At 33.9% G+C, this 26,289-nt stretch overlaps 2 protein-coding genes across 5 annotated transcripts in view; one reads left to right on the top strand and one right to left on the bottom strand.

The window, feature by feature from the left end:
* Positions 1-1,687: 1,687 nt before the first annotated feature.
* Positions 1,688-25,334, top strand: LOC129809807 (endothelin-converting enzyme 2). Its single transcript, XM_055859915.1, has 10 exons — positions 1,688-1,848; positions 1,903-2,300; positions 8,071-8,137; positions 8,273-8,367; positions 12,028-12,577; positions 19,254-20,359; positions 20,430-20,478; positions 24,395-24,593; positions 24,656-24,820; positions 24,880-25,334. Exons 2-10 carry the CDS (start codon positions 2,249-2,251, stop codon positions 25,051-25,053), a joined length of 2,457 nt encoding a protein of 818 aa, XP_055715890.1. The 5' UTR covers positions 1,688-1,848; positions 1,903-2,248; the 3' UTR covers positions 25,054-25,334.
* LOC129809806 (structural maintenance of chromosomes protein 6) overlaps positions 25,237-26,289 on the bottom strand; it is a 44,647-nt gene continuing 43,594 nt past the window's right edge. For all 4 annotated transcript variants that reach the window (XM_055859911.1, XM_055859913.1, XM_055859912.1 and 1 more), the window contains one exon: positions 25,237-25,445. In XM_055859911.1, the coding sequence (XP_055715886.1) occupies positions 25,427-25,445 (19 nt within the window). In that variant the 3' untranslated portion in view covers positions 25,237-25,426. The remainder of the gene's footprint in view (positions 25,446-26,289) is intronic.

The following is a 26,289-nucleotide window of genomic DNA, read 5'->3' as shown; positions in this document are numbered from 1 at the left end:
TACAGTGCTGTCTCTCTATATGCACACTCTCTATATGCACAGCTTCTGTGTCGGTTGCATTCAAAATCAATTATATTTAAAATAACACGGTAGATTCTAGAACAATAAAAAAATGATCATTTATTAAAAGAAAGAAAAAAACCGTTGGGAATTTCAAAAAAAGTTGTGCATATTCAGAGAGAGAACTGTCAAACTGTGCGTATAGAGAGACAGCACTGTACAGGCTCGGATCAGTAGTGGAAACAGATCTTTTCTCTATCTATTGTCCCTATTCCCGTCCAGTTTGTTATCCTGTCTGAAAAGAAACTATGTAGAGGAGAACCATTCTAAGCTCCTTTGGCATCACCGTAACGATCAAGTCCTCAAAAATTTTGTATCAATTTTTGAGAAACTGATTAAATTAAATTAAATTTTAAATTATAATTAATTTTTAAATATTTTATAAATCATTTTAAAATCCGATGAGTGGAAGGATAGGCGATGGAATAAAAGACGTTAACCATCTTTGGAATTTCGAGTTATTTGAGAGCTTATTTAAGTCTCAAATTCGATATCTATTACCATTTGTCCTCCAGCAGTTTAATACATCAATAATAACGAAAACTGGGGCACCACCGAGCACGGGGTAGCACCGAACACTGCGATTTTTTAATTAAATATTAGACTTCAGAGAACGAGACCTATATGATTTCCATGATACTATAAGGAAGCTTGCCTACTAAAGAAATATTCGTCATAGTCCAAGTAGTTTAGAAATAAAAATCACTGTTCGATGCTACCCTATGTTTGGTAGTGCCCCAGTTTCCTCTAATTTTTTCGTTTTTAGTAGACAAATTTGAATTTAATTGACAAAGTTGAAAAGAAAAATGGTCCCCAAAGAAATATTTCGATTCAAATCAATTTTTCAAAAACGATTGATCCGTCATGAATGAATTCAAAAATTGTCGTGGAATGATTAATTTTTCACAGTGTATAAAGGTAACAAAAACTCATCTTGTTCGTTTCAGCTGATTATATGATTTGTGAATGACTAAGAATTTTTATTTCAGTTTAGAAAACACCTCAATTTATTTTTCAAACAGTACCCAAGTTGAATGTCAAATGTTTTCACGCAAAAGAGGAAATCTTTATAGGAAAACACCAGCAATGAATTAACACTTGAGCTCATTCAATCTGACTCACTTTCTGTGGAATCTCTGATATTTCTAGTTTATACAATCAATTCAGGGAAGAAAAATCGTGATCTTGTGGTGTACATCTTCCCTGGAATTGGTTGTAACCTGTTGTGTGGAAGAAGGGAGTAGAGGAAAATAACTTCTGGGAAGTGAATCTCATGAATCTTTTAGTGTTGTTCTACTTTTTTGCGAGTGCATCGGGAAGTCCATCAGGTGTATGTTAGATATCTTTGTGGTTTGGGAATCTACCTCACATGGGCATCATATCATGGTTGTTTGACTGACAAACCTCCCTGAATTGCGACAATTCTGGTGGTCGATGGGGAAGGGAATTTGTTGATTGTTGTGTTCACCTCCCACCCATTCGCGCGCAACCACACTGGCACAATACACACAATTTAACGGTCAGACAACAAAAATTACGTGGCGCACAACAAAATCGATGGAGAAAATCGATCTGATCCGATTCTATTCACTTCTCCAGTCGCTGGATACTTCATTTTCATCGTTTGTTCAGTCACTTGAGTTTGATTTGCCGGATCGGACGTTGGGGTTCTCCCTCCGATTCCCAGTGACTTCCGGACTCCTGTTGAATTTTCCGCCCCGTCAAAATTTTACCCCTGAGCTTTTTACGTGCAATATTTCACCACCAATTTCCCCCCAATTCCCAAAAGTATTTTTCCGCGAAATTTAATTTTTCTTCTGGCAAATATTTCCCCACAAATAGTGCCTTTGCTGAAGAGATGGATTGGCGCCAAAATAGTCCGCTAATACAGCAGCATTGTGAATTGATAAGATAAATACAAGGCGCATGGTGTGATTTAAAAGCAATTGTTAAGAGGAATCATCAGTAGCAATTTGTGTGCCTTCAGGTGTACATCGGTGACAATGATAGAGCTATTTAATTGAGTGACTTTGCTGTGTGTGCCTTTCAATTGGGACGTCGTCGTCGTGTATTAATGAGAAACAAACAATTACTCTCTGTATAGGATACTAAAAGTGACCATTCATAGTGGGGTAGCTTTGTGAGATATTAATCATCAAAACTCACAGACTTCTCCTACACACTTATTATGATTAGCAACAGCAAAGTTTGGACAACTGCCACGGAAAATGGAATATCACGTAAGAATTTCTTTATTAACTTAAGCCCAGGGCAACGATCTAACATATCATCCCATACCTAGAGTTCAAGGGTAGAATACATCACGATATTTTTTTTTTTAATTACTCTGTTAAATGTTAAACATAGAGCATCTTTCTGAGAGAATGAAAACCTTGATGCCAATTTCAATGTCTTTCAGCCGCACGGCTTTTGCATCACAATGCGGATTTAGCCGGCATGCAAATTAATTCCGTCTCTGTACACTAAAAATCACATAAACTTCCTACACAAAACCCTCGTTAAGTCCCTTGAACCTTCTCAAATAATTTCTAAAAAAACTTTTGCCTCATAATTTACATAAAGTCCACGTGAAATGTTTATTCATTCATACAAAGCTCATCGTAACATTTTCTTCCTTCCTCACATACCTAAACCACTGACCCAGTCATTTTAAAGTCAGTGTTAGGTCGCACATCATCTTTCAACACAGTTTTTCCATGGGTGGAAAATTGCGCAAAAAAAAAATCCAGGTGAAATGCAAAGAAATCACGCAAGGTATTTATTAATTTTCTTGCGCAAGAGACGATGCAGACAAAGTGCATTATAATTTTTGATATATGTGCCCCCTCTAACAACAAAAACACCCAATTTTGATAATTGCCATAGAAAATGTATTTCCCAATAATTTCCCATCATTGCAATTTAATTTACCAAAGAGATGCTTGATTGCCTGATTACCACCAACGAGTCTCATATTGATGTGATTGTGTCATTTCCCAAAAAAAAATACGCACATGACTATATTTTTATTGGAAAAGGCAGTTAATAAATAATAAAGGTGTACAATAAAGCGAAATTCTGGGAAAGTCACAAGTTTACACATTCAAACGAGTATAACATGTGGGGTTTTTCTTTCTTGCGGAAGAAGACTAGTTTGATTTAGAGGTCATGAATTTCATTTGTAAAGCAAACAAAATAATTTTCCGAACATCTCAAATTTCATAAGTTATTGCGAATATTTGCACTTTTCATACATTCTAATAAAAATACCATAAATCTATGCTTTTCACTGCATTCATTCAACAAATCAATCGATTTTGAGATGGAAAATCCATATAATGGTGCTATTACAAAAAAAATGGGGACAGCACGTAACTGTTCTCAAAAGCTTCTACATTATTGACTTTTCCTTGTTTTGGTTCTTGTCTCGACTATTTTGCCCAGTCATCTGCGTGTTCGAAAAACATCAAATAGTCGTGATAGAAATGATCGTTCTCCTACTTTAGTTAGAAAAAAATTTGCATCAGATCTTTCTTGTGGTATGAATATAACAAATTTTTGCACTTTATTTATAGAATAACTACTTAAAATTACCTCCAAATAAGATCAAGTATGTAGTGATCCATACTTTGTAGATCACTCTATGAAGATAGTTTATAGAATTTGTAGAAGATTTTGACTAAAGAATAATTAAAAAGAGTTCGATGGAGGAATTCTCACTTGAAGAATTAAAAATAGACCATCACATAGAGATAATTTACGATCATAATTTATGATATGTGCACGTTGCAGTTGCATGTGCAGTCACAAAAAATAGAGATAAAAATAGCACATGAACAATAGTCAAAAAAAGGATTCAATGGTTGGGCAATAGTGTCTTCTCACTGAGATTTTGGTATAAAAGGGCTGCCGAAATTAGTGTAATTGTTCAATTGCCAGTAACTTCTATTGAGATCACTGGTTGTACTTCGAAGAAGAGAAATAAATACTTTTGGTGCCCAATATACTTGAGTAATCAATTGTTGTTAATCATCCTCTGAACCCACCCATTTGGAAGATGTGCTGAGACAGATCGTGGACTCGGAAAAATTCTCATAAGAGATGATATCTCTTGTCAAATAAATATTAATTTATTCAAGTTAATATTCTATTTGATTAACTAAGATTACTGGCTATAGAAATCAAGCATATTAGGATAATTATAATTGATTATCCTCAATTAATAGATTTTCTAAAGTTTTAAATAAACTAAAGCTGATCCTTTGGGAAATTTAATTCATAAAATCTTTCGGTGAAAGATCAGCCCAAACTATCATGCACTGAGAGTTTGGAATCAGGGTTTGAAATTTTATCATAAATTTCCTTAGTAGCTGGTGTACCATGGGATTACTACATTGAGGCCCAGAACATGGAGCTCGATACTCCACTTTCCTTGGTTTGTATTACACTGCCCTTTCTTTCCTTCATGCTCACTGACTTCCTGTACTCTCACGGATTGGAAATAACATAGAACTTTTAAATAATAATTGCCCAGATTATTGTGCAAAAACGGCCAATATCACCTTTACCCGATCCTTTACCGCAACATTTTACGAATCAAATTTTCACGAGAAACAACCTATTTTTTAGGTTATTTACATGTTGAATCTCACTCTAACATTAATATGCTGAAAGGCCTAAATTTCTCTATAGAACGTTGTGCCATCATTATTATTATTATTATTATTATTATTATTATTATTATTATTATTATTATTATTATTATTAGGGGAAACCGGGGCAGTAGTAAACATGGAATAGTTGTAAACATTGATTTTTAAGTACTGGGGCTTACGTTGACCATTTCTTCAGTAGAGAAGGATCCTAATAATAGTTGTGTTACTATATACAATATTTATATTGATCTCGTCCTCTGAAGTCTAATATCAACTTTAAAAAATCGCAGTATTAACAAATACCCCATGTTTACTACTGCCCTAGTTTCCCCTAGATCTCGGTATATTTAAAAATATGGGAGAAAATAGCGTTTTCAATAGCTCAATGCAGCCCTCTCTACCCTTAACTCCATTTTTAAATAAGTAGGGGAGACTGGGGCAAAATTTGTCAAAACGAAAATTTTAATATTCACTATTTTCTAAAATAAAAGAGACTAAGGCTTGAAATTTTTATTATAGATAGCCTTCATGAACCTTCTTTAACTTACAAAGTTTCAAGGGATTCGAGGAAGGATTATGTAAAATAAAAAATAATGAAATTTTGAGCCCAATTTTTGGAATATTTGGCTTACAGAAAATATCAATACTGATTAGCTCAATTTAAGCACATTTCTCGTTAAGATAGAGAAAAATTATTTTCGACAAAGTTGTAGAGGAATAAATTTCCTATAGAAATATGTCTATTTTATATTTTTAACGTTTGCGAGAGTAAAACGTCACAAATTATCCGAAGAGTGACAAAATTTGCCCCAGAAATTTTGAGAATCCCCACAAAATCGACTTTTAGAAAATGATTCGAAAATCACATTTCTTCCGAGATAGAGGAAAATAGTCTTCTGCAATGTTGTAGAGCAGTAAATTTCTTATCAGAATATGCACATTATAAAACGTTTAAGTTTTATCACAGCTCGTGAAAGAATTAAATATGCCTTTTGACAAGTTTTGCCCCAGTCTCCCCTATATTTGCATTTCAGTGGAAATTTCTACATAAAAACCAAAAAAAACTTTTGTAAGTGTCAGTAAATGCTAAGCCTCATTTGAAGTGCATCAGAGAAACTAACTTGACTATATATTAGTTTGGTCGTCTCTAGACTTTAGTCCTAATTATGTCAAGCACATTACATTATACAGAAGACTATATTTCGTAAAGTTATTCGTGCATAAAATTGCATAAAATTTCTTTACATAATCAAAATCAAGCTTGAGTCTATTTAGGTCCTTATGACCTTAAAGTAGTGCTACAGCCTTGAGATGAGTAGGCAGTTTGCTTTGTACTATCCTCATTAAATTGGTATTTTCTCATTAATAAATGCATCTTCAGCATTTAAAAATTGCCAAATTAAATAATTTGATCTAAATTTATTCTGTATTCTGCTCTGTTTTAGGATTCCCTTTTGAATCCAAAATCTGTATTTACAATAATATTATATATACATATTTTTTAAACTGAGCTAAGACCAGCATATAAAATTAAAACGATAGCTTATTGTGATATGAAACAGCGTAAAATCTTACTATCATGAAACATTTACAACATTTCATCAGGTTTTAGAGGTAGCAATAGGAATGGCAGGTATTTATTCCGAACCGTTTTACTTACTTGTTGTTAATTTAACAAACAATACAGAATCACTTAAAATAAGAAATCAAAATTAAGATATCTCTTCCTTCAAGCGGATATCGACATTTGTTTATTTAAGAAATATTTCTTTTTTTTTGCAAATTCACTTGACTTGTAAACGATATAGACAGATGTATAATGGCGTGATATAAATAAAAAAAAATATTTAAAAATAACCTGTAATTGAAAAAAACAATAAATCTAACAAAGCGTTGAATCATTAATTATCGCTTTGGGAAACGAGACTCTGTGCAGTCCCCTCAGACTTTTAAGGAAAATACCATAAATTATCCAATAATGGATGAAAATAAGTATTTTTATAAACAGTTTTTCACTCACAGAAATCCCACCTATAGCCTGCAGACTAAAACAAATTAATATGTAAATACAAGTTGAAAAGTCATCAACAATGCGTGAAGATGCATAAGCAATTATTATTTGTGATGATTCTAAGTAATATTTGCATGCAAAATCTTCGATAATAATAACAACAACAACAAAAAACACATTTTTCATCACATATCACGACACACAGTGAAGAGATTAATTGTTCTCCGATCACAATTCGTGATGTTTTTGCGTGAATCCAATTTTTATTGAGAATTCTAATTAATTATCCAATCGAAAACCACAATTTATTGTACGCGTGTACAGTAAATTTTGTGTTTGATGAGGAAAGAAAATCGAATAATGGAAGTGTCTTTTTTTTATGTAATTTTAGGGCGACCTGAATTACAGAAAGGAAAATCATCTAAATAATTCATGAGTCTTCACTAATGGCTCATAAGTTCAACATTCTAGTTATCAGTTTAATATTTACTTGAGCCTTATCTGACTAAAGAGACATTTTGCAAAGACAAATGTCTGAGCCGGAAAATTACATATGGGATGGGGGATGATGAGCTTAAGTAATTGTCATATGCAAGTGCGACAGAAGAAATCCATTAAAATGGAAATTAAATGACATATCAATAATTCATTCGGTTTATTGTGATGATGAAAAAACTGCACAAATAAATAATAATGCTAATATAGGGAGTTTTCGCAGTGAATTGTCTACCGGTTTGGTCAGGAACTTTTTCCCTCTGCATTCGCGTTCTATGCTTTTTGCCACCTAACATTAATCGATTGCTGAGGACTTTTACAGTGGCACTTTTCCAGAAAACAGTCAACCCTGAGCCTCAGTGAAGAATGCACTAAACCCATTGAGAACTTTTCGCGAATATCGCTTCACTGCATGAATTTCCGGTGAAAAACTTTTTCCCTTTTCGAGTGTCGCTTTGAATTTGAGTGATCTAAAAAATGTTGCCTTTTAGTGGATTGAAATTGTGAGAAAATAGCAATTTCCAGTTTGTTCTGGAATTCATTGGGACAAAGGAAGACAAAACCAGAGTAGATTTATTTCGTGCCTTTTGGCCCAGAGGAGGTGTTAAACATTTCAAATGCGCCACACGCCACAATTTTCTGTGGCTTGGTCACTTGGTGGGTGACTTTTCTCACTCCCTCCCTTGGTCAAATTACACTCCACACCCTTATCATTCACCCAACAGATAATCATTCACCCTCCTACAGAGATTATGTTTGCCCTGGACAAATTTTGATTTGTGTTGCGTGTGATTCACCTACGAAATATTCAATCACAAGATCATTAACACGATAACGCGCCTTTTACAGGAGCATCAACTGCCGCAGTTCATCCAACACTTGGGGACAATCCATATGCCGTGGGCATTCAATCGAGGTGAATGAACACAAAACTTAAGTGCTAATGACTATGAATATCGTGCAATCGATAAATATAATTTAACTCAATTTTATTTTAACCTCTCTCCTTGGGAAAACATGAACTTTCCACTATGGAACACGACATGTCCAGGTTCAGAAGGAAGTACTTTCACAAAATCATCTTCATCTCCTTGATTTTTATCATCTTGATCCTCCTAATTGGAATTATCGTGCTCGCGTGTCAAGGTGAGTTTACAGATAAGAACACCTTTCTACTGATTTCTTTTCTGATTTTCTTTTGTGTTATATTGACTCTGCCAATTTGAACCAATTACTCTATATAATTTACAAGAAAATTAGAGATATTTTCAAGAAGAAAAATTTCCTCTTTTGTGGTAATTCAGGAAAATATGAGTCACGGAAGAAAATTTTGATATTAACCCTTTGGTGGCAACACTGAGAAAAAAAGAGGGTGCGATTAACTTTTTTCTTCGCAACTTTAACAATTTGTAGGTGTAAAAATATATCAACATGTTTTAGTGTTAATTTTACACCTTTTTAAGTGTAAAATTAACAGGAAAAGGGTAACTTTAACCCATAATACACCTAAAAAGCATAATATTTACACAGATTTCAGATCAATAAAGCAGGGTAAAATTAACATTTCCGGAATGTGAAATTGCTGCAAATACACTGACTGAGAGAAATCTGAAAAAGTTAAAATAACATTCCGGAAATGTTAATTTTCCCCTGCATTATTGATCCGAAATCTGTGTAAATATTATGCTTTTTAGGTGTATTAAGGGTTAAATTCACCCTTTTTCATGTTAATTTTACACTTAAAAAGTTGTAAAATTAACCTTAAAAATTGTTGATATATTTTTACACCTAAAAAGTGTTAAAGTTACGAGGAAAAAAAGTTAAACGCACCCCCTTTTATTTCTGAGTGTAGAGTTGGAATGGAACTCGAAATGCATATGAACTGAGCGAAAATCGATTTTAGTTTAAAGTTTAAATTAAACGTGCATTAAATTTACCTTGAGTCTGCGTTGAATTTAATTTAACTTAGTTTGACACGAATTCGAATGGTATTTTACAACTAATTTTCACGCCATTTGGAAATACTTTTTTAGAGAATTTTCGTATAAAAACTCTCATCTTTACAAATAATTTGATATCACTAAAAATCGATGGAAAATATTAAACAGAGGTATTTTAAGAAAATTCCCAAAGAAAATTAAAGTTACTTGTGATCAGTTTTCTTAAAAAGCTAAAAGTCACTCTTAAAAAAGTAATCAAAATCGAATTTATGTCGATTTTTTAAATAAAGAACATAATTCTTTAGAACAAGTGAAATTCGTAAAATCAACACCAGAGGCACCTAAGTCTCAAACAATTTTAAAATATAAATAAATCTCAAAAACTTAAACAGATTTTTATAGCTTTTATATTCTCCGTTTTATGGTTTGTAGGTTATTTTTTAATAAATAACCTTTTTATTTCAATAGTTTCAACCGCTGGCTAATTCTGCCCTGGTCTCCCCTTTAATATATTTTTTAAAAGGGGTTACGTAGATTAAAAATTTATATTTTTACAATCGTATTTTATCTATTTTTTTTTCAGAAATATGAAAAAAAATAATTCAAGCCCTTAAACATATAAAAGTATATCATTCAAACCGTATTTTCTGAAATTTTCACTTAAAAATTCATCCGTTAAGACTTAATTTTTGCAAAAAAAACTTACTTCGCAGTGGACAAAATTATTAAAATAAATTTATATGACGTCATAAAACTAAATATTTCCTGTTGGCATATAAGTTAAGCTGGAAACTGGAAACAGTGGATATTGTTTTACTTTGATCACAACTCATTTAACAATACGAAACGTAGTGTTAAATAAGTCGTAAAAGGTAATTTTACTCCTCGAACTCAAAGAGAGAGCAGTTATATAATCTGCTTTTTTCAACTGTATAGTCTTAAGTAAAATCTGTGGATTTGTAAGACACTAAGTGTAACAATAAAATTGAATTGAACTTGTCAAACTGGAGCTTAAACGGTAAAAGATATCAACTACCGATCTTCGGTAATCCCGAATTAAAAAACGATATCTCCAGACGTTTTTTTTTTTCTTTATCCTCCTATGATTTCTTTTATTTTTGGATATGATTTGGAGGTAGTCCAGGTGAACATTTCGTTCAAACATACCTATAACCTAAAAACATCGCCATATCTTGAATTTCTGAAGTTCAAAACTTAACCACTCCAAAGGATCTATTTTTCAACCGATTTCATTAAATTTAGATTTTTTGGAAAGATATTGAAATTTTCAACCCGTCTGCATCGATCACAATCGGTAATGAATCGATAGGGTACCCGTAAATCATCTATCTTTTAGAAATATTCTTTTTTTCTGTCCGTAAACTTGTAACGCAACTAAAAGCCAAAAGGTACGAGCTATGAACTTTCGGTCTTTAGGGGACCTTCCTCCATGAGTAGACCCAAGAATCATTATAATGATCTTCATTTTATCCCCTCCCTCCACCATTTCTTCAAAAAAACATGTTATATGTTTATTTTTAAGACGACTCTTCCTACGATTTCTATTATTTTTGGATATTTTTTCGAAGTAGTCCGAGGGAAAATTTTGTAAAAGCATGCCTGGGATAAAAATCGCTATATTTAATTTTTGAAAATCAAAGTTTAACCAGTCTAGAGGGCCCATTATTCAATACCGATGTGGTTATATTTGGAAATGTCTTGAAATATCCAAACTGGCTTCATCAGTCACAATCGTTTTATATAAGAATTTCGGGAAAATACGATTTTTTTTCAAAAATTCACTGTTCAAGTACGAGATTAACTCACCAGCTAAAAACTATGCTTTTTTACAACACACAAAATACTTTGAGTAATCTTATCCACCGTAAGACCCTTAACAGACCTGTGGATTAGCCGAGAGGCGGCTTAGCGTAATTATATTCGAAATAATGGTTAAATTTAATTTCCATCATTTTCTACTAAGTTGTCTCTCGGCTTAAGTCGTAAGTGTATCTAGGGCATTAGGGAAGTATTTCCAAAAACCGTCTCCAAAAATTAAATTCCAATGGCTGATTTATTTTTAAAGAATTTTAAATAACATTTTCAGAAAATATAGTTTAAATATTGCATTTTTATATGTTAAGGATCCTGAATTAAATAATTTTTTTTATTATGTTGAAAAAACTAGAGAAAATTACGTTGTTTTCAGTCTTTTTGACCCATATAACCCCTTAAGATTTGCAGCCGCGGTACTAAGATCCAAACCAATTTTAGATAGATATCTTATCAAATCTTCTAGATTAAATTCGCGTAAATAAAGAAAACTTTAATGAATAGAAGTGAGATAAATAATTTATCCATGGAGCAGTAAGCTGTAACGACCAGCCTAATCATGCTTAACAAGGGTTGAAGACGTGCGGAAAATCAAAATTATATTCCCAGAAACGACAGTTTCATTGGCAATAATCCATCGCTTTGTGGAGCCATAAAAAAACCGACAGCAAATAAAATATTTAATGTACAATCTGTTAAGCACGTGTCAACAGAGACATAAAATAACAAAACTTGCAATAAAAAAAGGAACTACAAAAATTAGTAAAAAAAAAAGACGCAGTCACTGTTGACTCTTATTTAACAAGAGGCAAATTGCTTGAAGAGTCTTGAGAAAACGATCTTTTCATGACGAAATTATTTGTTTGACTAACTAAATAAATTATGTAGAAGAGGTGTTAAAAGACACTAATTACTGACTATTATCGCTGAATTAATTGCAGCAGTGATTACAACAAGAATTTTCCAACTCACTTCCTTAAATTTTTCGCGCTGGGAAGTCTCTTAATTTCTTTTTCGTTTTTTTTTTTATCAGGAAGAGCGAGTAGAGTTTGTGAAACTACAGAATGCCTACGAGCTGCTGCCAATTTTAAGCTCTCAATGGACCAAAGTGTTGATCCCTGTGAAGATTTTTACAAGTTCACGTGTGGCAATTGGGCTGAGGAACATCCTCGTCCGGATTCAGCCATGTCCAATGACTGGTTCAGTGAAAAACAGGTTAAAATCATGCGACAAGTACGATCCTTTCTTCAATCAAATGCCACCCCAGATGAACCCCTACCAGTTAATCAGACGAGACAAGTCTTTTCCGCGTGCATGGACACAGAGACTATGGACAAAATCGGCCTTAAACCCATCTACAAATACCTCAAAATGTTTAACCTGCCCATCGTTCCCACAATCCTCAATCTCACCGAAGTCGACTACAGCACATACAATTTTGACTGGATTAAGTCAGTGGCCGCTATTAAGAGATACTTTGGCATGGACGTTATGGTAGGATTTGATTTGATGCCTGATCCAGAGAATAGATCAGTCTATCGAATGGCCATAGGTACTCCAGAAGTGGACACGGGGATTCCATTGTAAGTGTTTTCATCATCAAATATACCATTTAAGTGTGAAAAAGTCCATATTCAATACACATGAATAATATGTAAAGTCGAAAACCATACAACGAAAATATGCGAATATTTACTCTTGAAATTATCACGATAAGCATAATGATTGTATGATGCTTATCATTATCAGCATCGCAATTATTAATCTAATTTGCAGATAAAACAGAGAGGGTTATTTTTAAGCAGACAAAAGAACGTCAAATATTTGTTAAATCTCTTTTAGTTTTCAGAACCACATTTTCTTTTCAACAAAAAAATCTCACAAGATGTTTAAACTCGTGAGTTTGATTCTATGCCCTGAAATTTCGTTACGATTTTACGTTTCGTTCGTTCGATTTCAATCTGGCTTTATTACTTCTTATAATAATACTTTAATTGTTTCATAGATTTGTATGAATGCTAAGACGACGATAGACGCACAAGAAACGGGGTAAAAATAAAGACTAAATTAGATAAAGTAAATTTAAATTGAAGTAATATACCGGTTATAATGTAACGACACAAAAACGTTTGAGCATTTAATTATTTTTCCGGTTCACAAATCATAATAAAAGATAAATTATCTAAAAACCTGCTTTATCATTATCACAAAAGAAACAATTTAATTTTACATTACCTAAATCATAAACCCGTTTTAATCGATTGGAATAAAATCGAACTTGTCTGAGATTAAAAAGATTTTAAAGAAAATCAATTAGACAAAACACCGGGAGTAAAAGAAGCCATTGGAGAGAAAAAAGAAGCCTTATGCTTTATACACACTTACGACTTAAGCCGAGAAACAGCTCAACGCAATTATAATCGACTTTTAGTTAGTGGGAAACTTATGGAAATTTAGTCAAATCATTATTTTGATTATAATTACGTTAAGCCGTCTCTCGGCTTAAGTTGTAAGTGTATCTAGAGCATTACAAATTGTACATACAACGTAAGGATTCTGATTTTCGTAACTGTTACGCTGAAGCGCGAAAGGTTGCAAAGCTTGCAGTTAAAGTTCTGGGAAAAGCTGGAGCTGTACTACAGCAGACAAAATTTTCTAGCAAACAGTCCGAAGACTCAAAGGGAAGAAGAGCAATTCCATTCAAGGAGTAACATCCAAGGAAGGAAATCTTCTGACCAAAGAGGAAGAGGTCTTAAGTCGCTAGAAAGAGTACTTCTCAGAATTGCTCAATTCTCAACAAGGCACTGATGGTGACGTACCCACAAATAAAGGCAGGGAAGAAAGTAGTCCTTCAGAGAGTGAAGTCCTGTATATGCATTCACTAAATTGAAGGATGGAAAGGCTGCAGAAATTGACCAAATACGTCCCAAAATGCTGTAACTCATGGGTATAACGAGGGTCAGTTGGCTTACGCGTGTCATTAAAGTGGTTCGGCAAAATATAGGAGAGCACCAAGGGACAGACAAGTTGGGGTCATTGTACCCATCTTAAAGAACGGAAACAATAAAGAAAGTGTATGCCAAAATCCCTGAGAAAAGATACTGAAACGTAGTCGAGCCCAAACTGGGTGAGAACAATGCGGTTTCAGACCAGGTAGAACGGATCAGCTTTTTACCCTGAGGATGATTGTCGAAAAGGCTTGGGAGTATGCAATTCCACTCTATGCTTGTTTTATAGATTTGGAAAAAGCATATGACCGAATACGAGTACCGAGAGAATATACTTGAAAAGTAAGGGCCAAAGGGCAGGGTGAAAAAAAAGTACCGAGAGAACAACTTTGGGATGTACTACACGAGTACGGACTGGATAAGGAATTGGTGAGAGCCACCCAGTAATTATACAGAGACTGTAGTAGGCGTATTCGTGTAAACGGATCCAAGTCATAAGGTTTTCGAATGGGTGTTGAACTGCACCAGGGGTGTGTTCGTGTTGGGGATTTCAGAGTGAGCCACGTCCTCTTTTGCAGATGATTTGATTCTTTTTGGATCTTCTGAAAAAGTGCTTCAACACGCATGTGACCGATTTGTAAATGTTTGTGCCGAAACGGCGATGAAGGTGAATGAGTATAAATCGAGGTAGGATTAAGGAACGTAGCCTTTCGTTAGGAGCTAAAAGTCGAGGAGTTGCTTCTTCGAGTTGAGAGATCAGACCTGCGATGGTATGGTAATGTTCACCGCATGAATGAAGAAAGATTCCACAGAAAAGCGATGCAAGCCATTGTAAAGGAGCTATAGACCTCGTGATAGACCTAGGACAAGATGGCTGAATCAAATTCAGGATCTTGCCTTGGACCGCCGTGAGATCGAACGCGAGGATCTTTCTGAGGTTGCGGAGGATCGACAGGCGTGTGCTGCTAACCTAAATGTCCTTAGCCCGCAATCCTAATGGGATAAACGAAATGAAGATGACGATGATGAGCAAATTAGACAAACGCTTCAAATCGTATTAAGAAATTCAATTTCAATTTCATTTATCAAAGTAAATTTTCCAGAATAAAAAACGGTGGAAGACTTTGCGAGAGCAATTTCCGAAATACGAAAAAACCTCAAGTTCAAATTCTTTAAGGGCCATTATTTTAAGGAAGTGTTTTCTTAATATTATTCTTACGTCATTTTGTTGAGTCTGAAGTACCTTTAATACCTTCCTACCTTTTTCTACCTTAACATATTTACTATCTATATAGATAGACCCTAAACCTTATTTATACGACTTTTTTATAAGTAAGTTTTAATTTATTTTTCATTATCATTTGCGTAGTTTCTTTAATTACTAAATTTATAGGAGTTTTTTTTACATTACCGGTCACCTCTGATTCATGCTGTCTATAATGAAAAAAAAACAGTTTTCCTGAAACTTAAGGCTTTTAAGTTTTTTTTTATTTCAATTATCTTTTTACGTAGTTTCTCTTAGGTAATATAACTTATAGCGCATTTAATTTCTTTAAGTTTTCTTAATTTTATTATGTTTTTTTCTGATTTATAAGCAATATAATACTGTATAGAATAATATTTTTTTAAAAGAGCTATTTTTATTAACATTTTCACCATCCTTTTGCGTAGTTTTACTTAATTGACGAGATAGAACACTAAAAGCTTTCAAGAAACAATTTTGGGCAATGATGACCAAACAATTGAGCAAATTATAACATTTCATAGGGAAAAAGAGCCCGAATATTATTTGCACACAAACCCAAAACATTCCAATTTGCTTAACAAGCGGCTATTGTGCAAAATTTTCAGTATATTGTCTAGACAATTTTAATTTAAAATAATAAAAACAAGTTAATGAAAATATAATGATAGCATTCGGTGTTATTTTTCGCAAATACTCGACTAATTCGCGAGTTTTGTTTACAAGTACCCAACACAATAATTACAACTAATCTAGTTCAATTCGAATAATTATCACGAGACTATTAAAACAATATGAAAAAGATATAATTGAATATTGGAATAAAAATTCAATTAATTGGTTTTATATAATTGGGGTATTGTATAACCCAGCAATCGGTACCCTTAATCGTTTATCCCTGTTTCCATTAGAAAGCAAATAAAAGTACAAGCACTGGGATGTAAATTTTCTAAAAGCTTCGAATTCAATAAATATCACCTAAAGATAAATTCCATAAAATGAAGGGAAAAGTAGGGCTGGAAATTCATATTACTAATAAAATTCGCACTTGTGAGACAAAATTACTATTTAAAAAAACTAATATCGTCTTATTTATCCTATTTATCATCGATTTATGGCCTATCGTCCTGCATTTTTTCCAAATAACAAAATTTTACAATACTGTGCAAATTAGGTCATAAAAACGTTATGTAGTCCTCAGTTCTAGTTATTTTCGTACCACAATATTATCTAACTTCTACCTGAAAAAAATTATTCTAGAACTGACTGAAAAATAACGTAAGTCTTTCGAAAATTTTTCTAGTATAACTTATATAATCATTTTCAGTTGGTGTAGTGAAAGACTTTGAGGCCCAGGGAGGGTACCTTTGCCAGAACCCTAGAATTTTTAAAATTCAGCTCTATTTTTAAGCGACAAAAGAATTTTCTTGTGTTGTCGGATATACTAAATTGAAAAACATAAGGGCCCAAAATAGATTCAGTCAGATTACATAAGAGAAATTTATGACAAGAACATCTAATCGATGATTCACTGGCTGGCATTGCTAGATTCTACCAGATTGAGTAGGGCTAATCTTGGATTTCTGATTTTTTTTTGCCTATTATTTTATGTCTTTGCTTGTAACTTTCTTTTTATTCCTCTAATCAAACTATGTAAGAGGGGCGGACCCTATCAGCTTTGATTAAAATAAATAATAATAATAATAATAATAATAATAATGATTCTACCCTTCATTGTGCAGAATATACGGCCTATGCGACACCTGTTAACCCAGTCGACGGCCGATTAGTCGGTGGTGGGCAGCATCAATCTGCTGCACCTAGGCCTCAGTTCGGGCCCGTTATGCATACCCTTTCCATTAAAACCCCTTTATTAAAGGGCTAAGTATACCTAACCAGCCTCCGGATGAACTCCATTAGACTTAGTTTAGGCTTTAGTTTACGAAGTTCTCACCAAGCGAGTGCCACTTTACCCAACAGTGCTCGCCTTGTGTTACATGTTCGTCTTGTGTAGGTTAGCAAACTACCGCGCTTTGCAACGGTCGCTTATCATTAAATACTCTGTACTTTGAGCTGTGGGGCTAGATTGTTATACGACTTTCCTTCCTATATCTAAATGAAGCTGGCCCTTACAATTATTTTATTTAGGTTCTCAATTATTTTGTCTATCCAAATTACATCATGTTAAAACCCACTTTCCATTAGAAATATGCGAAAAATCGTAATACAATGTAGCCCCACAGCTCAAAGTAGCCCCACCTCCCCCTAATGATAGGCAAGCTTATAAATGCGAAATTGTGTCAGTATCTATTGTTATTAAATTCTGTAATTTGATAAATAAAAAACACCCGAGAGCTTGAACGGTAAAGATTGACGGTAAAGATTTAACTAGGTTTTTAGGACAAATTGTCTTTCTCGTGAGCGTCGGAATTAGTTGATTTAATCGATTAAATAAATCCTAAGAAAAAAGCAAACAATTTCCTAAAGCTTTCAATATCAATTCTATCGTGTTTTCCTTTGGGAAATTGCGTGTCTCTTGACACTTTGACGCTTAGGACTTCATCTACAAATTTCAATCAACAAGGTTATCTTAAAAATCTCTGTCAGCTAATCTTTTTTGCAGTACATATTTAACTTTTTCACGTAATTTTAAAACTCTATGGGTACCCAAAAAAATCAATAGGGGAAAGTGCGCTACTTTCGGACAACTTAAGGTTCGAACAAGTCAATTTTTTCTATGTTTTTGATGGATTTGACTCATTGTCCTTGTCAGGAAATTTAAGACACTGGATCAACTGAATATAATATTATATAATAAGGGGTCAAGTTCATTAAAAACTTGTTGAAAATAAAATAATTGTTCGAAGCTTGAGTCATCTAAAAGTAACGCGCTTTCCCCACCCTGGGAAAACCCATTTTTTGGACTATTTAGAATCCATAAAAATCCAATTCTTGTGTATGATTCATATGATTACAATCCATAAAGATATCCAAATTTAAAATATTTTATTCGGGATCTCGATAATTTCCTGATATAACATATTTTTGATTAAAACCGTGGAAATGGTTCACTGGATGTTAATCGGAAAGAGTCATATATTCGCTATTCATAAGTAATGGTACTCTTTCAATAAAAAAATGAACATTTTTTAGTACTTTACTATTCGCAAGTGCTTCTACACAACAGATTTTTCATATTGATTGCTGTCACGACTGCTTGATGGAAAACAGTCAAGACAATAACAAATACAAAGAAAAGTCGATAATGCAGAAGCACCTGAGAACAGTAAAGTTCTAAAAAATGTCCAGGAGAAACATTTCCCCTTTTCATTTTCATTGGAATAACACCATTAATCGGGCTCCTACAAAAAACCTACATTTGAACATGTTTGTAGTTTGTAATCATCCATAAAATTCGGAATATAATCGATTCTAAACTGTTCAAAAAAAAATATTTTTCTAAAATATCGATATTTTGCATTTTGCTTTGGGTACTCAAAGTACTAAAAGAGACGAAAGAGCTGTCGTGCTATTCTAATGAAAAATGGAAAGGGCAAGTCTTTCTCTTGAACTCGTTTTTAGCACTTAACTGTTCTTAAGTGCTTCTGCATTATCGACTTTTCTTTGTGTTGGTTCAAGTCTCGAGTGTTTTTTCCCAGTCCTCGTCATGTTTAAAAACCACTAAATAGTCGAGACAGGAACCAACACTAAAAGAAATCGATAATGTAGAAGCCTCTGAGAACAGAAAAGTGTTAAAAAACATTATTCAGTTTTCATTGGAATAGCACAATAATTCTTGTCATTTATGTGCAATTAAATTGAATTTTCATCTCTTACGTCTCGAACAGACTCCTGTAAAATTCAATGTGGCAAGTGGTGACCAAATACAATTAATTTTATAGAAAGCAATGGTAACAATGCCAAATATTAAAATGTCTTTTCCAAGCAGACTTGCTAAATTAATAAATTTATAATAAGGTTTTATGAAACGTGTGTTCCTTAGCAGAAATAATTTCCTTGGAATAATGACTAAGTTCTGCAACAAATTAAATTTTCTGTATTTCTCAGCAATAACAACAACCTGAACAAAGCTCAACGTATCAGAGGACGCTTGGAGATATTTGGAATTCATCCATCAGCAGATGAGTCCGTTATCCTGGAGGAGGATGATGCTGAGGAGGATGAAGAGAGTATGATGGGAAGTGCATACGGAAGGTATGTGTCAGAAGTGATATCTGCTATTGTTCTGGACTATAAGAATACAACGCTGAATGAAGAGAGTGTGGCGAATATTCTCACAGCAGGAAAGATGATATTTAACACAACACGAATCCTATACCAACTCAATCAAGCAGCTGAGAATGCATCTAAATCAAAGGATACGGATCCTATGAATGATATAATGAATATGGGAGTAAGTGAACTGCAAAATTCCACAGATACCTACATATCTCCTCATGAGGGGATTCCACTCTGGGAGAAGTACATCACATTGCTTTTCCTGGATGTTCCAGAAGTTCATTTAGACCTTGAAATAGATAAATTGCTGACAAGCAGCGGGGATTTGCTGTACCTGCAGACTCTGGTGGAATTTGTGGCAAATACATCCTTGGCTAAGATTGAGCTGTACATTTGGTGGGCTGTTGTTGAAGAACTAATTATTCATACAACAACTGACATGAGGAACCTGCACAACCAATACGCAAAGTCAATCACAAGTACCGAAGGATCCCTGTCCAGATCTCTCTACTGCGCCAATGGAGTTAATCAACTGATGGGAATGGCTGTAAGCTACTCCATTGCCGACAGAGATTTCCTCAAACGCACAAAGCCCAACGTTGAACTCATGCTAATGCTCATCCGGACGGCTTTTAACGATCTCGTGGCCACCACCACATGGATGGATGCCCAGACCAAAGCGGCCACTTTAGAAAAATCCGCTGCCATGAGAAGTCTCATTGGATTCCCTGAGTGGATTCTCGAAAAAGCCACCCTCCTAAATTTCTACAAAGGCATCAATGTGACCAATACCACCCACCTCGACAATATGATGCACATCCTGCATAGGAACATGCTGGAGAAACTCACAGAATTTCGCAATGAAAACAAATTCGGATGGGCCACTTCTCCCACAAATGTTAATGCTTTTCATACATTCCAAGCCAATGCCATAAGTTAGTATCTTCACGAATATTTTCCTAACAGGTTTTTTACCATATTTCTAACTTCTATCACTTTTTCCAGCTATTCCTCTGGCCATACTTCAGTATCCCTTCTACCATTTGGGACTTGAGTGAGTAAATTTTCTTTTACTCTTTAATCAATATTTTTGGAAAAAAGATAGTTGAATAGTTAATTAATACAGCTAACTTGTTATTCCAAAACTTTCGAGTATATTCAAATTTTTGGAATGATTTCCTCAGCTTATGATAAAAACTACTTTTTGGTTATGATGCAAATTTCAATTGAATTTTCAAGTTTAAACAAAGATTTACGAATTTAATTATTCCCAGAAGTTATAATCAGAGCAAATAATCAGAATAACTAACAAAGTTCTTACGATATAAAGCAGTGGAATTTAAATTAGGACACACCTAATCCTATTTTTATAAACATAAAAAAAATAATTATTTTGTAGAAGGAACAATATTTTTCACACACAAAAATCAAAATGATACGTAGCGGTTTTCTAAGGACGATGTGAAAACCAAAATTACTTTTAAATTTTTATTGTATTGTTATTCAATTTTTTGTTCTTTTTTGAAGTCAATTGATTAGAAAAAAAGCTAGTGAAGAGCCTAGAGAACCTTATGATAGCTGAGATTCTTTACGAGCGCAACCTTGGAGGAGATAGTGGACGGAAAAATAGACCTCTCTTAATTTTTACTCTTTAATTCTTCACGACGTTTCGAGGATGAATGTGATTTTTCCTCCAATTTGAAACCTGATGAAGAGGACATTCATCCTCAAAACGTCGTGAAGAATTAAAGAGTAAAAATCAAGAGAGGTCTATTTTTCCGTCCACTATCTGCTACATCTCATCATACCGAAAATTCATTCAGCAACCTAGGAATATTCGCAACTCACTGTCCTTGCAATTCAGACTACCTGCAAATTCGATTGAGAGATGAGTTCAGGAGCACAACTCTTGCGATAGTGTTCTATTTAGTTAATTGTTTACGGCATTCTCTCCCGAAGTGTACGCTTATGTGTTAAAACTTTTTAACTCTTTCCGGACCACAACATATCCAGCGAACGAATTTCAGTAAAACTCACTTTATTGTAAGTCTTAGTGGTCAAATATGATACTTTTATAGAGAAAGAATTTTCTCCGCCTCTGGGAAATTGGAAAACTCATGGGAACTCTCGTCCCCTAAAGAAAGCAAACGATACAAACTTGGACAAACTTCAATTTTCCAAAAGCCAATAATATCAATGTTGTGAATTATTTTTGCGTGTCAAATGACTCCTTTACAATATTGATCACTAAAACAAGAAGAATTATTGACCAGTATCTTCTGTGATGTCCAGGAAGTGCTAAAAAGGACACCCAGCTCCTGCTTGCCAACAGATTCCTCAAAACATTTCACAGAATAACACTTTAACACTCATTTCTCTCAACAGGATGTTATTGCAGACACATTAAGCTTTCTCAAGAGCCAAAAAAACACTTCCTGGACAATCAGAATTCACCAAAATCTGGAAGAATAGGAAAAACTTCCCCGAAAGCAATCTCCTTCGCTGCCAAATGTCAAAATTATCGGCCATATTGACAAAAATTTCGCTCCCGCTTGAATTTTCTTACAAGGTTGGTGTCAAAAAGCAAATGGCGGACATTGGCGGGATAACCTTACATTTGACCTCTAGATTTTTGGGGACGAGAGTACCCATCAACTTTGAACAAGTTTTTTGAAAATTTATGAAAAAATTGTTTTTCGAATTTATGTAATCTGTAATTATTGTTAGTTATCATACTTATTAGCCCCGAGAGGTTTTTCCTTATTCTAGTCTAGAAATATCAAAAAAGTCACAATATCTGCAAGGAAGCAGAAAATCGAAAATTCACGATTTTTGACCAAGAATATCTTAGCTCAGGAGTTAATTGGGATCCTGCAAAAAATATCCTAGATTTGGACATCCTTATAGTTTGTAATTATCCAGAAGAATCGGAATTTTATCGATTCTAAATAGTCTAAAAAAATTCTTTTTTCCATGGGTACCCAGAGTCCCAAAGGAGACGAAAGTGTTAAAGCATCAAATCAATCAATAAGTCGACCCTAGAACCATTAACTACACCTCATTTTTCCGCACCCCTCCCAATCGTTCTTATACAAAAAAAAAACCTTTGAATAATTCCTAAAAACGGGTTTTCAAGGTCAAAGGTTAAAAAGGCCCTAAAGAACGCATATCTCAGCCGAATAGTATCATGTTTATGCTCATTGGAAAGGTATTGGAATCCCTGATAAGCTTGAAGAAATATAAATCGGTTATGAACCACTGAACCAGTTCATATTGAACTTGGTTCAAGCTTGTCAGGAATTCCAATATTCAATTATATAACATTATGTTGGGCAATGTTTTTAGTGGTTCATAAATCGATTCCAATCTTTTGTGAACCGGTAATAAACCGGTTATGAACCGATAAATAATTTTTGTCCGAAAATCAATTTTATTACTTTTAAAACTGTTTTGGGGGATCTTTTGAGTGATTTATGAATCCGTTAAATTTTGTTGTTAACCGGTAAACGGTAAATGGTGCGAAAGTACTTTTGGGATAAATAGTATCTAAGCCACAAGTTCGAGCACTTCGCAAAGCCTAGACTCAGAATTCTCGCTCCTTATTATAAATGTTAAAAATTTGAAATTCGCATACATGTTTTCGCATACATGTACAAATTCGCATACAATGCAATACAACAATTGCATTTATCAAGCATTTGTTAAAAAACATTATAATTTTGTTATATCGAATTATATTAATTACTTTTTCGTCTTTATCATTTCAATTATTTTTGTATATTTTCGCTTTTACTCGAAATCAAAAGAGAACAAATAAGGGCGTATGTTCTATCCTTTTTTTTTACATTTTTCAGAAGTTCGAAGCTTTCTTAAAACATACATGTCATTTAATTAGCAATAAACAACACGGAACATTGAATCAATCATTTTGACACTGAGATAAAAACTTCATTCATTGGAGCAGAAATACACTTATCACTCTTATCAAGATTTAATTAGGTTGCAGAGAATTTTAAGGCCTTTCTAACGATCCCATATTCATAAAAATCCTTTAATGCAATAAACAGAAAATTTAAGAGATGTCGTAAAAATTGACGAAATTGACTAATCGTCGCTTCGATTTGCAATTGTCATAACTTACTCGGCTCCTAAATCATCAATACTCTTAATTTAAGCCAAAAATACACAGTTTACACGAGCTGCTGATGTAAGTGATGAGTAAGTTACACCAATATTGCTGATCCAAGCGACATAATAACAGCCGTCGCTTGGATCAACAGCTGTTGTAATTTCCTCATCCTCTAGATCAAAAATTCTTGTAAAAATATTTATATTATAAATTCAAAATACATCACCTAGAGGCGATCGCGGAAAACCTAATATAGGGGAGACCGAGGCAGAATTAGCTACGGATTCACTATTTATTCGAAGTAAACACCTTCCTTCCTATTCATTGAAATATTATCAGACAGATAAAAACATTTTTTATTACAAATTATACGCAATGAAAAATTTATTTACTGACTAATTTTGCCCCAGTCTCCTCTATTGTTGAAATATTATTAAGCAAAGACAACTTTGGTTAGTAGAAAATTAAGAAATTGGCAGCAAATGTTTCGAAACTCATTTGTAAATGGGGAAAAAAGTTTGGCCATTATTATGCCAGAAAAAATCCAAGTTGATCAGTAAATAATTCAAAATGGTCAGTGAAAATTCTATTTTGATCAGTAAAAAACCAAAAAATTATAATAAATCCCTTTAAATCAAACCGAAAATGCTAAGATAGTTCACATCTTTTTCATTTCCCTCTTATTAAGAATATTTCACTAATTTTTACCAAAATACTGTTCACTTGGAGCAGTTCTAAAATATTGACAAAAATCTTAAATTTTTGTCTACTTCCCAGCTGTAAATAATTAAGAAAAAAAGACTTACCGATGTCTTCAACTTCCTTCGCTTTTCCCTTGCAGAGCTTTAAACTACGGAGCCATCGGGACAATCCTGGGGCACGAACTGACTCACGGATTCGATGACAGTGGGCGACATTTCGACAAGAACGGAAACATCCGGCAATGGTGGACCAATAAGACAATTGACGAATATGAGAATAGGACGTCATGCTTTGTGAAATTTTACAATAATTATTACCTTCCGGAAGTGTCAGAATATGTAAGTCAGGGACCTCCTAAGAGTCCTCTAAGCCATCTCAACCGTTGGTTCTTTTTTTTCAGATCAATGGGGAACTGACTCTTGGGGAAAATATCGCTGATAACGGTGGCCTTAGAGAAGCATTTTATGCCTATAAATTGTATCAACAGAGAAACGGAAGGGAAGATCTTTTGCCTGGCTTTGAGAACTACACACACGAGCAACTATTCTTCATGTCCTACGGCAATGTAAGGAACTTCGACACGAGATTTTCTTGAAATATTTCCCATGAACTACCCTTTTGCAGCTCTGGTGCGAAACAATGACAACCGTGGCAACTAAATGGGCCCTCGAGGACTCCCACTGTCCCGGTAGAATCCGCCTCCATGGAGTCCTGTCCAACTCACCAGAATTCGCCAGTACATTCAAATGCAAGAAAGGATCAGGGATGTACCCACCTGAACGTTGTCGCCTGTGGTAGATGTCCAAGAGGATTCTCAGCCGGCATTCATCCTCACACAATTGGTGTTGTGTTTTTTTGATTATGCACCTTGTGATTGTCCTTTGACGCCCTTTTTGTCCGTGTCCTCTTGTACAATCTGGTTGTGATATTTTTATTTCTGCAAACACGCGCGCATCTTGGACTTTATAGTAACACGAGAGATGCAAAAACATGAGTTATATTCTTCAGAAAAACAACATTGACTGTGACAACAATGTGGTAAGATAAGTTAATAAACATATTGTACGAATTTGGAAATTGTCTTTTTTTTCTTTCTTTTGAACGCCATCAAGGCACATATTAAGAGAGAGAGTCTGTTGTGATTTCACGTCATTTGGCCACAAACTCTCTTTCACTGAGGATCAGCCATTCTGCAAGGAAAAACAATAAAAAATCAAATTTTACCATTCAGAAAACCCATTATCTACTTGAAATAGAGTGAAATTAATTAACAATTGCCCCCAGGTGCATCAAATTAAAGAATTAATATGCCTAATGAACATTTTGCTCTGTTCACAATTTGCGGAAAATTTACAAATTAGTCTGCTGGAAGCTAGAGCGTAAAGGGACACAAAATGAAATTACAAATTTAATTTTCATCACAATTTTACAGGAAATTGCTCATCACCATCAAAAATGTTAAATAAAATTAAATTTAAAGATTTAATCTTCAATTACATATCCATTGATGTAACAACTGCAAAGGTATCCGTTGTTTTTTAAACAAACAACAATTGCATTTATCAAGCACTTATAAAAAAACTAGGGGAGACTGGGGCAAAAAGTCACAAATCGAAAAATTCAAAATTCAATATTTTCCAAGGTAAAAAGATAGCGGCTCAAATTTTTTTCTATAGATAGCCTCCATAGACCTTCTTCAATATCGTAAGTTTCTTAGAATTCGAACAAGGAATTTAGAAAATAAAAAATATCCAAATTTTTAGCCCTATTTTTGAAATATTTTCCTTGCATAAAGATAACAATTATTACCTACTTATTTTCCAAAATTGATGCACTGGTGAATATTTTCTGAATAATTTGCATTTTTTGAATACGAATCCGGTATCTATTTTAGAATTTCACAAATCGACGACTCAGAATATAAGTCGAACAACTCGATTTTTTACAAAAATCGTTTTATTCGCTTTTTGGATACTTCTTTATACTCTCTACCTTCCCTGTGAATATTATACTTGAAAGATAAATATTTTCAAA

The sequence above is a fragment of the Phlebotomus papatasi genome, chromosome 1, assembly GCF_024763615.1.
Source record: "Phlebotomus papatasi isolate M1 chromosome 1, Ppap_2.1, whole genome shotgun sequence".
Classification (NCBI taxonomy): domain Eukaryota; kingdom Metazoa; phylum Arthropoda; class Insecta; order Diptera; family Psychodidae; genus Phlebotomus; species Phlebotomus papatasi.
This window is presented reverse-complemented; position numbering and strand designations above follow the sequence as displayed.

Bases quoted from the DNA above. Each gene is read 5' to 3' on its own strand.
- LOC129809807 (XM_055859915.1), top strand. From the start codon at position 2,249: ATGATTAGCAACAGCAAAGTTTGGACAACTGCCACGGAAAATGGAATA. The intron at 2,301-8,070 runs GTAAGAATTTCT...CGCCTTTTACAG, and splicing joins CACGGAAAATGGAATATCAC to GAGCATCAACTGCCGCAGTT. The intron at 20,360-20,429 runs GTTAGTATCTTC...CACTTTTTCCAG, and splicing joins ATTCCAAGCCAATGCCATAA to CTATTCCTCTGGCCATACTT.